Here is a 14,295-nt window from a genome sequence, read left to right on the forward strand (position 1 = left end):
TACAACTTTGGTTTATTTGGGTACCTTATTGTCCCAAAATTGTGTTTTTTTTTTTTTCTTCTCTTTTATTTCAGTAGGCCTACACTATGTCAATATTTCAATGTATATACATTAAATGATTTCAGAATTCATAGAATATGGAATCTAATAAGAAAAAGTGTTATATACAATTGTAAAATAGCTAAACCTCTTAGAAGAACACACATAAAAAAGCAAAGCTTAATAGAAATCCCTGACAGTTATAAAAGCAGGTATGTCACTGATCAGTTTCTCTTTGCAACGCCATAACATTTATCAGCTCGCTCATTCCTGTTACGTTCTTTAAGCTTGCATATGGAAAACGTGATATCATAATTACACTGCTCTTTGTTGTAGAAACGCTTTATTCTGTTACAGCATCCCAAGTTTCTACTCGGACCTGGCATGACTTTTGCCACTTTAGATTATGAAGAAAAAGCCCCATTTAGCAAAGCTGCCAGTGTGGACTTTTCATATATTTTTTAACTGATGATTATTTTTTAAAAAAATTCAATCGAGTTAATGTATTTAAAAAAAAAGTGTTGTTTTTTATTATTGCCGAAATTTTGTTACGTGAAATATGTAAGGTACACGGTAAATATTTTATTTTATTGATATATTTAGTTAAAATATCTTTACGAATTAGGGCCACTTAAAATTTATGTGAATATTTACTGTTTAATTACTAGCTGGCAACTATACTCTGTTTTTGTTCGGAAGAAAAATAGAAGCCAAATTAAAAATCAATTTAAAAAATTGTTGAAATTTTCTTATCTTATCTTATCTTATATAATACAGACGTTACTTCAAAAAAAAGAAGATGATGTCATTAAACTCTTTAAAATATTACTTTTTTCCCCTAGTTTCCTTACATCCTCCCCCATTTTTGCATTTGTCCTACTTTCTACATTTTACTGTCATATAGCCTACTGTTTCTATGTTGTTTTATTTCAATTCATCACTTTCGTTAAACTCAAATAAGGTAGAACAAAAAAAAAATACAAAGTGTTAAATGGGTCTCTGATGATACTAAGCTGGTGTGAACGTATCTTAATGGTTATTGATTTTTTAAAACATGGATCAGACATGAAACCATATATTTTTTTTAGAGAAACCGAAGCCTTGATTTTACATTGTTTCTAAAAAATTCAGGACAGTTAGACTACATACATTTTAAATAACGTAGCTTTTACAAAATTAAAAATACTTTATCTAGTAATTGTATTTTAGTGCTTATTTGTTTGCTCAATATCAAAAAGTTATTCTAATTGTAAACAAATAATGAATACTAATTGAGAACGCCGGGTATCTCTCTCTCTCTCACACACACAGGGAGTGGCCGGGGCAACCGCCCTAAGCCCCGAGCCCTAGTGGGGCGGGGAAGCGCAATAAAGAGAATCTTTTATGACCGTCATCCTGTCGTGACCCTGATATAACACTCGGCCAGAGCTTCACGCACTGCTCTCTCTCTTTCTCTCTCCCTCTCTCTTTCTCTCTCCCTCTCTTTCTCACCCTCTCTCTCTCTCTTTCTCTCTCCCTCTCTCCCTTTCTTTCTCTCTCTCTTTCTCCCTCTCTCTTTCTCTTTTTCTATCTTTCCCCCTCTCTTTCTCTCTCACTCTCTTTTTCTGTCTTTCTCTCTCTCTCGTTTTCTATCTTTCTCTCTCTCTCTTTCTCTCTCTTTTTCTAACCTTCTCTCTCTCTCTTTCTCCCTCTCTTTCTCTCTCTTTTTCTCTCCACCCTCTCTCTCTTTCTCCCTCTCTCTCTCTCTTTCTGTCTCTCTCTCTCTCTCACTCTCTTTCAACCATTTTTAGCCAATGATCAGCCTTAGAAATGCTGCTCTAATACCAATTCTTATCAGATATTATGATGTGCTAAAGGTGCTAAGTGAAAAAAAAAATGAACGCCTTGGGGTAAACGACTTATAGAAATATGACTGACATTCAACACCAATGTTGTACTAATTGTTCAGCCCAAAATTGTTACTGATCGTGAATGAAAGCGACACTGGTAAAAGGAAGCAGGTACATTGAAACGCCTTTTTGTCAATGTTAAGGTTTTAGTCGTCAATTTACTCTTATTAAGTATTTCCATTTTTTTTTTATTTCCTGGAATAATGTTAAAAATTCTAAACAAAATAAATTGACCAAAAAAAAAACATCGCTAAAAATGGTGTTAATTTTCAAACAACATTTTCTGTTTGTACATCAACGAGACAAGGCAAGGAAAGGAAACGACAACTAAATATTCGTCTGAGCGTGTATGAACAGAGCCAGCACAACAATGGGGTCAGATTTCAAATTGTAGCTTTGAAAAATAACAGCGCTTGTCTCCCCCTTTGGATTGAACAGAAAGAAAAAAAAACTGTTAGAACGCAAAATATTCAAAATGTCACATGAGATAATAACAGTGTGTCCCATTATGTTTGACTTTTTTTTTTTCAAAAGCATTCTATTTGCTTTACGTGTGTTCGAAAATAATTTTTGTAATAGATCTATTTTCATAAAGCAGGGGTTCTCAACTTGTGGGTCGAGACCCCCTTGGAGGTCGAATGAAGATTTACCAGGTGTCACCGAAGGCCGTCGAAAAAAAATGGATTTTTGTGTGTGTGTCTATTCTAGACTTTTTTGAAGTAACGTCTGTATTATATAAGATAAGAAGGTCATATTTTCCTTTTGGAACAACCCCTGAAAACGTTACAAAAAGAAAATATAATGTTGATTTGTTACGATATAGTTTAAACTTCTACACACCAGGTAGGAATTGAACAATTCCAGTACATCATTTGTAATTAAGTTCTATAAGCCGAATCTACCCATCCGAGGTTTGTCGACAGTATACCTAGTATTTTAGAGGTAAGGTTAGCATGGGCGCCTACAGTGGGGGGGTGCAAGGTGGTGCATTTGCACCACCTGGATTCTGAGTAGCCAAATTCTAGCCTTTTTTTCACCATCAACTCAATTAAAATCTAAGTAGCAACTGAACAAGTACTGCTTCCACTGGTGATTGAAGTACAGTTGTAGTAGACTAGCCTAGGCTTATTAGGAATTGATGGCTGACCATATACGATTGTACGTGCATCCCTCTGAATTCTTATTTAATATTCTCTGTAATAAAAAGTTAAAGCCACGACTTTGAGCCATAGGTGGCAATTTGCACCCCCCCCCCTTGCAAAATATCCTGCGGGCGCCCATGAAGATAGGATGTCTAAAAGATCGCGATTTTCACTTTTGCAATCCACATGAAACGGCTTATACAGCGTGTAATGTATAAGAATAAGTTAATTTATTTTTGGAAAAGTAGTAAATTCGAAAGTGTCAGCATAGACGGTGCTCCGACTTAACTATTATGTAGGTCTGGCTATTATGTAGATCTGGATTTCAATCTCATTTGTATTATAAGATAAGATAAGATAAGAAGGTCATATTTTCCTTTTGGAACAACCCCTGAAAACGTTACAAAAAGAAAATATAATGTTGATTTGTTACGATATAGTTTAAACTTCTACACACCAGGTAGGAATTGAACAATTCCAGTACATCATTTGTAATTAAGTTCTATAAGCCGAATCTACCCATCCGAGGTTTGTCGACAGTATACCTAGTATTTAGAGGGCGCCTGCAAGGGGGGGGGGTGCAAGGTGGTGCGGGGAGAGTTGGTTTTTCCGTGCTGCCTTTAGGCGCTCAGTAAACACAACTCTGCCCGAGTCGGGTGTCGAACCTCGAGCCCCCTTCTAGGTAGCCAAGCCAAGTTCAAGCGCACTTGGCCTCTCGACCACTAGAAACTGCCACAAGAGTTACAAGAATTAATGAAAAACATCACTGCAAGGATCAAATGCCTCGACTTGTAGGAAAAAAAACTCCGATCTTTCCAAATGAAATTTCATGTTGGCAAACCAAATAGGATGAAAATAATGAATACATGCTGCCTTAGTATTGCCATAGTATTGAGCCTGAAGAACGGATAAAATATCTCTGTTAAAGAACATTTACGCATGCATGCGGCTGACATTTCATCCTACTTTCCAAATCTACACTTGCCATTAAGTCCATTCCATAAGTCTATGGTCCATTCACAGTCAAAGTTGAAGATGTTCCGTAGACAGAAAGAGTTTATTGAACTCATTAATAGCAATGTAGCGAAAAATGATTGTTAATGTCTGTTATCCAAATCTGAATAAAGTTTTTGCAGTCATATACCCATTTATCTGTGTTAAATCTTACTTAATTTTAAAATGACGTATTTTTGCGAAAATATTTTAAAGACTGTTAATGATCTAGTCTTATTTCAAAGAAAAATTTGATGTAGAAGATGACTTTGGTTGTGATCTTGCAGAAACTGTCCGAGAATTCCTGACATGATGAGTGACGAAACAAGTGTAGCAACGTGGCACTATGGATTCGATCACAATACCGGTACGTGTTGTTTTTTTTTAAATTGTCACTTAATTGTAGTACGTAATTTGGTAGAGAAGTCAATAAATGTTCGTCATAAAGATACAATTTAATTTTTTTAAAATTTTATTTCAATGAGAAATATTTCATTCAATAATATAATAACTTATTGTTTTGTGCTTTAACTTAAAGCTTAGTTCTTCCTCTTCTTGAAACTGTCAGGTAGAGTTGAGCCTTCGGCTCTTGGAACTCTAAGCCAGCAAAAGTGAACGGCCGTGCTGCTAGTTAGGTAGTTCCGAACTTCCCCCAACCTTAACTGGCCCCTAAACCAGTCAGCTTCTGGCAGGAGAGCTCGTTAGCGATTGCTAGCTACCCTCCTAGAAGAAGGAAAACCTTAATTCAAACCTCTGCTGCCTTGCAGCTATACCTAATCATGGGAATGGCTTCGGGAGTCAACCCTGGGTAAAATCAGGCAGTTAGCAGCACTCAGTGTTACACTTTGGCTGAGCCTGCGACGCCTCTCACCTAAAACTGTATCGGCCGTTCTTTTAGATACTCAGCTGCTTGAAGACTGGAGATGGGGAAACGGATGTGTTTGCGACATCGTTCAGACCACAGCTAATGCCCAGGCACTCATCTCATTTTCATGATTAGTCCATAGTCGCTTCACAACCATAATGTTGGTCTTAAATAGGATGTTTTATTTTGGAGTTGGCAACGCTGACCTCGGCGAAAGTAATGGCCGCCCCCTGTTATTTATTTCGATAGCCTACAATTACATCACTGTTGTGAGGTATAAAAAAGTAAACTTATATTCAACAGTATGTCCGAATCCGACTTAGAAAATATAATATCATTGAACAGGTATGACCAATTTAGAATGTCTATATAAATCTAGATAGATGTAATAATTTTATAGTAGAATTAACTATTAAATATTTAATAATCTAATAATTAAAATCTAATTAATTTAGTCAATTTAGACTAATTAACTTCAATAAGTGGAATTATGAATAACAATAACTTCAATAATTATAAGTAATAATATATTATAAAATAAAAAAAAATATAAGTATAACACAAATATAAATATAATTATATAAGATTATTTTTTATTAAAATATTATATAAGTATAAGTTCAATATAGATATCTATAATAATAATATAAAATTAAATTAAAATATTCAATAACTCAATTGACTCAATATAAAATATTTAGAATCTATATTCTATATTGAATAGATCTAGTAATCTAGATCTATAAGTTATAAGATTTAATAAAGTTATTATTTTTAAAGACAATAAAGTTTATAAAGATTATTAAACTTAGGATTCTAGATCTAATTCTTGGACTAGAGTCTACAGACTATTTTTCAAGGGCCAACTAGCATAGCATATATATATCTAGTAATCTGTATACGCACATGCACGCAGACTCTCTAACTCTAATATTACTCTAACCCGATGAAAAAGTTTTGGAAGTTGGACCAGAGTTACCCCACATAACTGTCACTGCGACAGAGAGCGCAGCTCAGAAAAAAAGGTGGGGGAGAACAAGTAATCTTCTCTTTATATTATATATATAATTCTCTATGTTGCCCAACCATGCAGGACACTACGCACTCAGACTCTCTAACCCTCCTCCCGCCTGCACCTGCACTTCTTTGCTCTCCAGGCATGCGCTTACAGTCATTTGCCCAAACCCACCCCCTGTGTTTTTCAGGAAGTATTCACCCGTCACTAAATAGCAGCTACGCCACAGGTCAGCTAGTAGTAACTAAAACTGGCTACCAAAAAAACAGCAACAAAAATGACTAAAAAAAAATAGGAGTGATAACTTTATTTGCTTGACTAACTTCATAGGCAATAGCCTTTTATTATTTCATTTCTTTTTCAGGTACCCTAATTACATTGCTCTTCTTCCGTTGATATTATACCTTCCAATTGGCCTAGCTTTGTGTATTGTCAGAATCTTCATTTTTCTACATGTCTGTTTGCTGTCGTACATTTTACCTGCTAAATTTCCGTACAAAAGGTAACTTTTCTGTTTTTACATTTAGTTGATTAATGTTTACTAAGATTTGGGAATAGCATTAGATCTTGTGGTTTTTTTTTTCCAGAGAATAGTACATTAAGTTGCTCTATTTTTAACTGGTTTCTCAAGTGCAATGCATATTAGATGAATAAAGCTGAAACGCTGAGTTTGACATAAGTTTAAGTTAGGTGTGCAAAAAGCTGAGCATTGACAATATTTGAAGTGTATAAAAGCTGATCCAAGATAACTGAATAAAAAAAAAAAGGTTTACCTTGTTTAAGAAAACTTCAGATAAATATATAATTATCCTAGCTCAGCAGCGTAGCTAGGCATTTGGAGCCCCGGGGGGAACTAACCTGCATTTTTACATTTGACATCATGGCTTGAGATTTATGTGTACTTAAAAATTATGACATATTAATAATAGTAAAATTTCTGTTCTACTCCCCCCCGCCATATATATATATATAATATATATATAAATGTATATAAAGTTTTGTTTCACCTATGGTAATTCCCACTAGTAATATGCAGATTTATTGTATAACAATGTGCTTCTACTTTTTTCTAGTTTAATTTTGAGGGTTATGCTGTGTGTGACTGGGCTTCCCATTAGTTCTCAAGGCTTGCTGCACACAGATAGTAAAAAGAAAATTATAATAGCCAATCACATCTCAAGTTTAGATCCATTTATTCTCTCCTTGTTACACCCGACTGTGCTAGTAAGTTGTTTTATTTTTTTATTTTTTTAAATTTAACTTTTTGTTTTAGAAAAGGTTTGTAAATTCTTACATCAATTCTGTATTTGTTAAGCATTTTATTTGAAACAAGCTTTAGGATATTGACATACCTAGTTAGTATGTTATGTATGTGAATGTTGTTTTCCTGGTATTTAGTGTAGGCTTTTTATTTATATAATCCACACAATTTAAGGAAGTTTTTGGTGTTGGCAATTAGCTCCAATATTGAGGTAATAGAACATCTGGGTTTAAAACTGTACCTGGAATGTCCATGGGACAAGGTGGGGTTGGCCAATGGTCCATTCTCCCCCGTCCACAGAGCTCTCCAAATGAAACTATTGTGCAGTAGAAAGCTTTAGGTGGACTGTGCTCTGGGTATGTTTTGTATCCCATAGAACCTACCTTTTTTTTTTCCTATTCCACAAATGTTTTGTAATACACACACTGACATTTATTTGGTTCGTTATAGCTGCACTTGGCTTCTGAACCTGGGGTCCTGAGTTCGAAACTCAGTGAAGACTGGGATTTTGAATTTTGGGATTTTTAGGGCACCTCTGAGTCAACCCAACTCTAATGGGTACGTGACTTTAGTTGGTAAAGGCGGTTGGCCATGTGCTGGTCACATGATACCCAGCTTGTTTACCATTGGCCAAAGAAACAGATGACCTTAACATCATAACAGCATAGATCGTAAGGTCTGAAAAGGAAACTTTTACTACATTACACTGTTTTGACAAATGAATAATGACACAGCTTTCACAACTCAGATTATTTATATTATAATCTTTTTGATATATCTTTGAATTATTTTTTATATGGATAAAAATATAATACTGGTACCCTCTGACATTGAGTCTAGTAATCTAATGATATTTCTTTTCACTTTTAAGGCTATAGAAAATGTGAAAACCTCAGGTCACCTACAGCAAAGTCTAAACATTTATTTTCCACTACCATCTGACAAAAGTCATGCAGAGGTTATCAAAACACTTAGAGACAAAATAGAAGGTACATTTTAGTCATGCTGCACTTTCTGTTTACCTTTTTGTTTTACTTGTTCAATTCCAAATTTTAGAAAAATTGTTTTATCTCCAGTAATGAAAGTAATGTTTTTTTTGTGTTTTTTTTTTTCAAGAAAGCAATGACTCTCTTTTGTTCTTCCCGGAACAAATAAAAACCAATGGAAAGTCCAGTTTATTAAAATTTAGGTATGTTTGGACTTACTCAATCCTTAATCATAGAACCTTTAATATTTCTTACTTAAACAGTCCTTTATAGTGCAGCCATTACCATTTCTTATCAGTTGATTAAAAATACTGTACTACTGTACTCTATTAAATCTAAGCCGCAGCCTATTTATTTGTGGTTGAAGATCTAAAAAGAAAATCAGTTGAGTTGCAGCAACATACTAGCAGAATAAAATAAAAACAAAAAAAAATTATTCCACCCTCAAATAAAGTGACTTATATTTTTTATATCAATAAACTATTTCAAAGAATTTTTTTTTAAAATTATATGTTAAAATGTGGATGAGCTTGTTATGTCCATAAACTGTTATTATCTAATATACTGATACAAATTACTTGACTTACAGAAAATTGGCTTTATAGTTGTAACATTTTTAAAATATTTTTTTTTAACAGCTTGTTGCCTTTTGAAGTGGATTTTCCAATACAGCCTGTAAGTCACACCAAATAGTGTTTTGCTTATTTCAACTTACCATCAATTAATTAGACACTGAAATCAGTTTGTGAAACAATGGCACACATTTCTAAACCTTTCCAATTTTACAGGTGACCATACAAGCACACAGATATTTGTTTGACATTAATGTGGTAGGTTCTTTTATTTTCTTGTATTCTATTAAGTTGAGCTGTGGCTAGTTAGTGAATGCAATAGTCTAGTATCATTATAGATTGCTAGTGAATATCCAGTCATTTTTTGTCCTATCAAAAATGGGTTACTAATTGAATGCCCAGTCATTTCTGCTTTGTCAGGTATGACTACGAATTCTGTTTTTTTGGTTCATGTATTTTGGATGTTCTTTCAGAAATGAAGATTATTACTTCCTGGACCAGACCTTCTCCAAGCAGACAGGGTTCAAACGGGGCCATTATGACAACAGTCCAAAGCAGATACCACACAACCAATCGGCCTTCTTTACCCACTGGACACTGTGTTATGATCCCACTCAATGGTTCACTTACGTTTAAAGATTTAGGAGGTTATTATATGAAAAAATTGTTATAGTACTAAGTTTTAAAAAGATATGTAGCATGTAAGGAGGACATAGTATCATGACTCACTTACCTTCTCTTGTAGCCTTTCCCACCTTCCTTAACCTATACCTGCACCTGTTCATGCTGGTTATTTTTGTCTCAAAATAATGTTTAATTAAAATGTTTTTTTTTTACTCATATCTGCTTATTGCGTAGAAGGAGTATGAAGGATAAATCTATACAACTTAGTGTATTCATGCAGCAAATCTTAGTTTTAAAAATAGTTTACAAGATTTTGATATTTTAAACAAATATTGTATAACAAACATCTTGATTAGTAGGTACACAATATTGTAGCACCCACAAATGTTATATATATATATATATATATTTATTTATTTAATAAATAAAAGATAGCAGTTCACCTTGCGACTATAGCTATATTTGAAAAATGTTATCTTTTTTTTTTCCCATAGTCAACTTATGCAAGCTCATTTTATGAAGATTTAATTTGGTGTCTTCTGCTTCCAGTTACATGTTTTAGTATCAAGTGAGTTATTTCCTCTTTTTTTTTTTTTTTTTTCTGTAAAATGTTTTACATGTTTTGGATGTCCTTTCACGTTAGAAAATAAACTACTTCCTAGTCTAAACCTCCTGCATGATGATGAGGGATGGCAGAGGGCAGATATGAATGGGGGACTATCAATAGGACTGAATGACAGTCCAGCACGCATACAATATGATCAGGCACTATTCTGAACCTGGGATCATCGTTTTATCATATATTATCATGGAACACACACACCAAAATCCCTTTCTCTCTCCCACCTCATGAAAAAAAAAAACAACTTTGCAGTTCTGGCATTTTACTCTATTTGCAATGTATACGGATTAGGCCACTATACTTAGCTCCTCTGAGAAACTGCAAATTTTAGCAGTAAAATATAAGATTTATAATATAATTATAACTTATAAATTAAACATTTCTTGTTTGCATCATTTGTTAAACTGATATGTTGTTCTCTTTAATATTGCTTAAGTGTTTTCCCTTAGTTTTGTTGGAATTATGGGTTTTTGTAATGTTGGCTTGTTTTTGTGGTCTCTATTGTTAGGGTGATTGTAATTGTTAATTCTACTATCTGGGGTGCTTTTCTTTATTTTTATAGTTATATGGGAGTGTTCCTATTAAGTCAAATTGCTATCTTAACTTTCCTAGTTGTATTGTTTATTTAATAATTTTGAAGTGCCTCCATGTAATGATAATATATGGATCATGTTTTGTTTGGATGTCAACCAGTAACATAAACACTCATCACAATCTTTCTTTCAAGATATTTACCTGTGACTAATAATAAGCCAGATGAAAATGGCGCAGACTTTGCCAGTCGAGTGCAATCAAACATGGCTAAAAGTTTAAACTTGAGAGCATCGTCATTTAGCTATTACGATGTGACAGACTACACAAAGAAAAAACAAGTGACAGAGAGATGTGAGTTATCTAACTAGGTTCTTCGACATATTTACACGCACCAGGCTTTATAAAGTTTTTAACTTAGTCATTCGAGTCACAGACATTTATTCCATGATATTTAGGCTTGTGCACTTTCTAGTTTAAGTTTTAAGTGTAGTAAGTATATATTTTTAAGTTTGTTATTTTTCTTTTACCGAACCAGTTACAGAACCTGCACCGAGAATAGTCAAAAATGTTTCCGAGCCGCTCCTCCCCAAGCCTGTTGTTAAAGAGGATGAGGAATTGAAAAGATTGGTCCAGCAAGTCAAAGATGTCCTCCCAGACACACCCACTCATGTTGTTCTCATAGATCTCAGTAAGTTTGTTGTTAGGACTATGTAAAAAAGAACCTATGTGTTTTAGTTGTCCTTGTTGTTAAGACTATGTAAAAGAACCTCTGTGTTTTAGTTCTTATTTTTAGGACTACCGGTATATAAAAAAAAGTTCTCTACATTTGGTTCTATGTATGCAATCAATGTAACTTAACTCTTAAAAATAGGATTTTTCTTCACTGTCCTTAAAACTTTGAATCCTCGCTGGTAACTCCTTGCTGCAGTAAACATGGTAGCTTTTACCAGGTTAGTCTTGTGGTGATTGATGACGGCTACATATTAGCAGAACCCCACCCAGTGTGTTTATTTTTATATATGTTTTTTTTTTTTTTTTAACTTATTTCGAACGTTAAATATAATTTGAATGATCAATTCTCTAACTCCATTGTTTTAACTTTCCTCAGAAAAAACAAGGGATGTAGATCTTACAATAACGAATATCCTTGAGGGTAGAGTTGATGTTAGTAAACCAGAAGAAAAGAATAGTAATACAAAAGTAAGTGTTTTTTTTTGGTGAACATGTCATTGTATGATCACCGTTACCTATCCCTTAGGCTGTTGAACTGTGACAAGATCTTTGGACCATATTTCTCCTTCCCTCTCTGTCTTTTGCTTTTGATAGACTTTCTTTCATTGACAAGTTTGTTCATTCTTTTAATTAGTCTTCCCATCACTTTCTCCATATGCCTCCTCTTCTTCCTGGTACTGTTCCCTGAAGGAAGGTATTTGTGAGCCCTGAGAACCTTGTGATGTTACCATACAGTTTAAGTTTGCGTTTTTTTACAGTAGTTAATATTGGTTTAGAAAAAAAACAAAACATTTAAAAATCCTTATAACATTTTAGATTTTTGTTCCTTTATTTAAATCCTTTTTTTTTATTCTTTAATATTTATTTTTTCTAGACAGAGAACTTATCTTTTAAAGCTGGAAAGTTTGAGAGTCAGGCGTCTGCTAGGCAGCTGTCATTTGCTGAACGTAAACAAGCTATGTTGGAGGCTGCTAGGATACAATACAGGATTAAACATGGACTGTAGAAACAAGTTATACCCTTCTCAATTATTGACTGTTGATTCAAATCCCCAATTTGAGTTTATATTGACCCCATTCTAAATTTAAAATTCTCTACTGTGCTGTAAGAATTGCAGCAGAACTGCTATCACCATAAAATAACTTTTTACAAAATCGCAAGTGTGAAAATACATAGATCATTTATTCTACCGGTACGTCTTGTCAATCAGTTTTATGGTACAATCATTTTGCATCTGTATTGTTTTGTAAATAGATTTAATGCTGTTAAATTTCTGTGCGGGGGTTTTAAATGATTCAACAAGTTCTCAGGTAATTGACAAAATTACTGAATACATCAAAAGATGTTATGGATTTCATTGTAAAAGAAAACTTATATGTTATGAAATACCATTAACAAAGCTCATACACAAAGCAGATGCGTTTTGTTTTTTTTCCCAGTATTTCTGTGAGCTATTCTTTTCTGGGTATTTCATTTCTTTTGTTCCTTCTAAATTCTAAAGATCTTCATCATCATTAAATGGCTTTTAAATGACAAACTCCTAATGTTGTATGCATACATGTAATGAAATTGTTAGTGTAAAATACTAGAACTTTCAAATCATCTCATTTGAGGAAATAATAGTTACATAGGGAGCATTATAAAAATGACTTTTTCACATTATTTTAATTTTCCCTGGTTCTGGCATTACCAATCTTGTTGGCCCAGATTTGAATTGATATTAATACAAAAATAACAGCAATGACAATATGAATTAAAATAAATATAAAAACAATAATTTACTGTTGTTGTTTTTTTTTAATTTTGTACTATCAATCCATATTTTTAACAGTTTAAAATCTTTGTTTTAAATATAGTTTGGTCTATTGCAGATTTTAATAGATATATTGAAGCCTGTATTTCAGTCTGAATTTCTCATTGTTCTTTTTTTTTATTCAGCGTACTCAGTAGTTATATAGTTGAAACAATTCTCAATTCATGTGTGAATTCTTTTTATAAATGAATGTTTGAGGTAGTAATGTAAACTCCGCTTGTGGGTCCAGTAGAGCTCTTGTCTGCACTCCATTCTTCCAAAAGTTGTAACACATTGAATGTTTGAGGTAGTAATGTAAACTCCCCTTGTGGGTCCAGTAGAGCTCTTGTCTGCACTCCATTCTTCCAAAAGTTGTAACAGATTGAATGTTTGAGGTAGTAATGTAAACTCCCCTTGTGGGTCCAGTAGAGCTCTTGTCTGCACTCCATTCTTCCAAAAGTTGTAACACATTGAATGTTTGAGGGAGTAATGTAAACTTCCTTTGTGGGCCCAGTAGAGCTCATGTCTGCACTCTATTCTTCCAAAAGTTGTAACACATTAAATGTTTGAGAGATTAATGTAAACTTCCTTTGTGGGCCCAGTAGAGCTCTTGTCTGCACTCTATTCCTCCAAAAGTTGTAACACATTAAATGTTTGAGAGAGTAATGTAAACTCCCCTTGTGGGCCCAGTAGAGCTCTTGTCTGCACTCTATTCCTCCAAAAGTTGTAACACATTAAATGTTTGAGAGAGTAATGTAAACTGCTTTTGTGGGCCCAGTAGAGCTCTTGTCTGCACTCTATTCTTCCAAAAGTTGTAACACATTGAATGTTTGAGGTAGTAATGTAAACTGCTTTTGTGGGCCCAGTAGAGCTCTTGTCTTCCCTCTATTCCTCCAAAAGTTGTAACACATTGAATGTTTGAGGTAGTAATGTAAACTTCCTTTGTGGGCCCAGTAGAGCTCATGTCTGCACTCTATTCTTCCAAAAGTTGTAACACATTGAATGTTTGAGGTAGTAATGTAAACTCCGCTTGTGGGTCCAGTAGAGCTCTTGTCTGCACTCCATTCTTCCAAAAGTTGTAACACATTGAATGTTTGAGGTAGTAATGTAAACTCCCCTTGTGGGTCCAGTAGAGCTCTTGTCTGCACTCCATTCTTCCAAAAGTTGTAACACATTAAATGTTTGAGAGAGTAATGTAAACTCCCCTTGTGGGCCCAGTAGAGCTCTTG

The 14,295-nt window shown here is 34.0% G+C and overlaps 1 protein-coding gene across 1 annotated transcript; it reads left to right on the forward strand.

Annotated features, from left to right (window-relative positions):
* The first annotated feature begins 5,104 nt into the window (after positions 1-5,104).
* Positions 5,105-13,051, forward strand: LOC106054303 (lipid droplet-regulating VLDL assembly factor AUP1-like). Its single transcript, XM_056012756.1, has 12 exons — positions 5,105-5,273; positions 6,308-6,445; positions 7,017-7,167; positions 8,076-8,193; positions 8,321-8,393; positions 8,829-8,865; positions 8,979-9,020; positions 9,881-9,954; positions 10,736-10,893; positions 11,078-11,230; positions 11,651-11,742; positions 12,149-13,051. The coding sequence occupies exons 1-12, from the start codon at positions 5,233-5,235 to the stop codon at positions 12,278-12,280; spliced, it is 1,209 nt and encodes a 402-aa protein (XP_055868731.1). The 5' UTR covers positions 5,105-5,232; the 3' UTR covers positions 12,281-13,051.
* The last annotated feature ends 1,244 nt before the right edge of the window (positions 13,052-14,295 follow it).

The sequence above is a fragment of the Biomphalaria glabrata genome, chromosome 1 (assembly GCF_947242115.1).
Source record: "Biomphalaria glabrata chromosome 1, xgBioGlab47.1, whole genome shotgun sequence".
In the NCBI taxonomy this organism is placed as follows: Eukaryota; Metazoa; Mollusca; class Gastropoda; family Planorbidae; genus Biomphalaria; species Biomphalaria glabrata.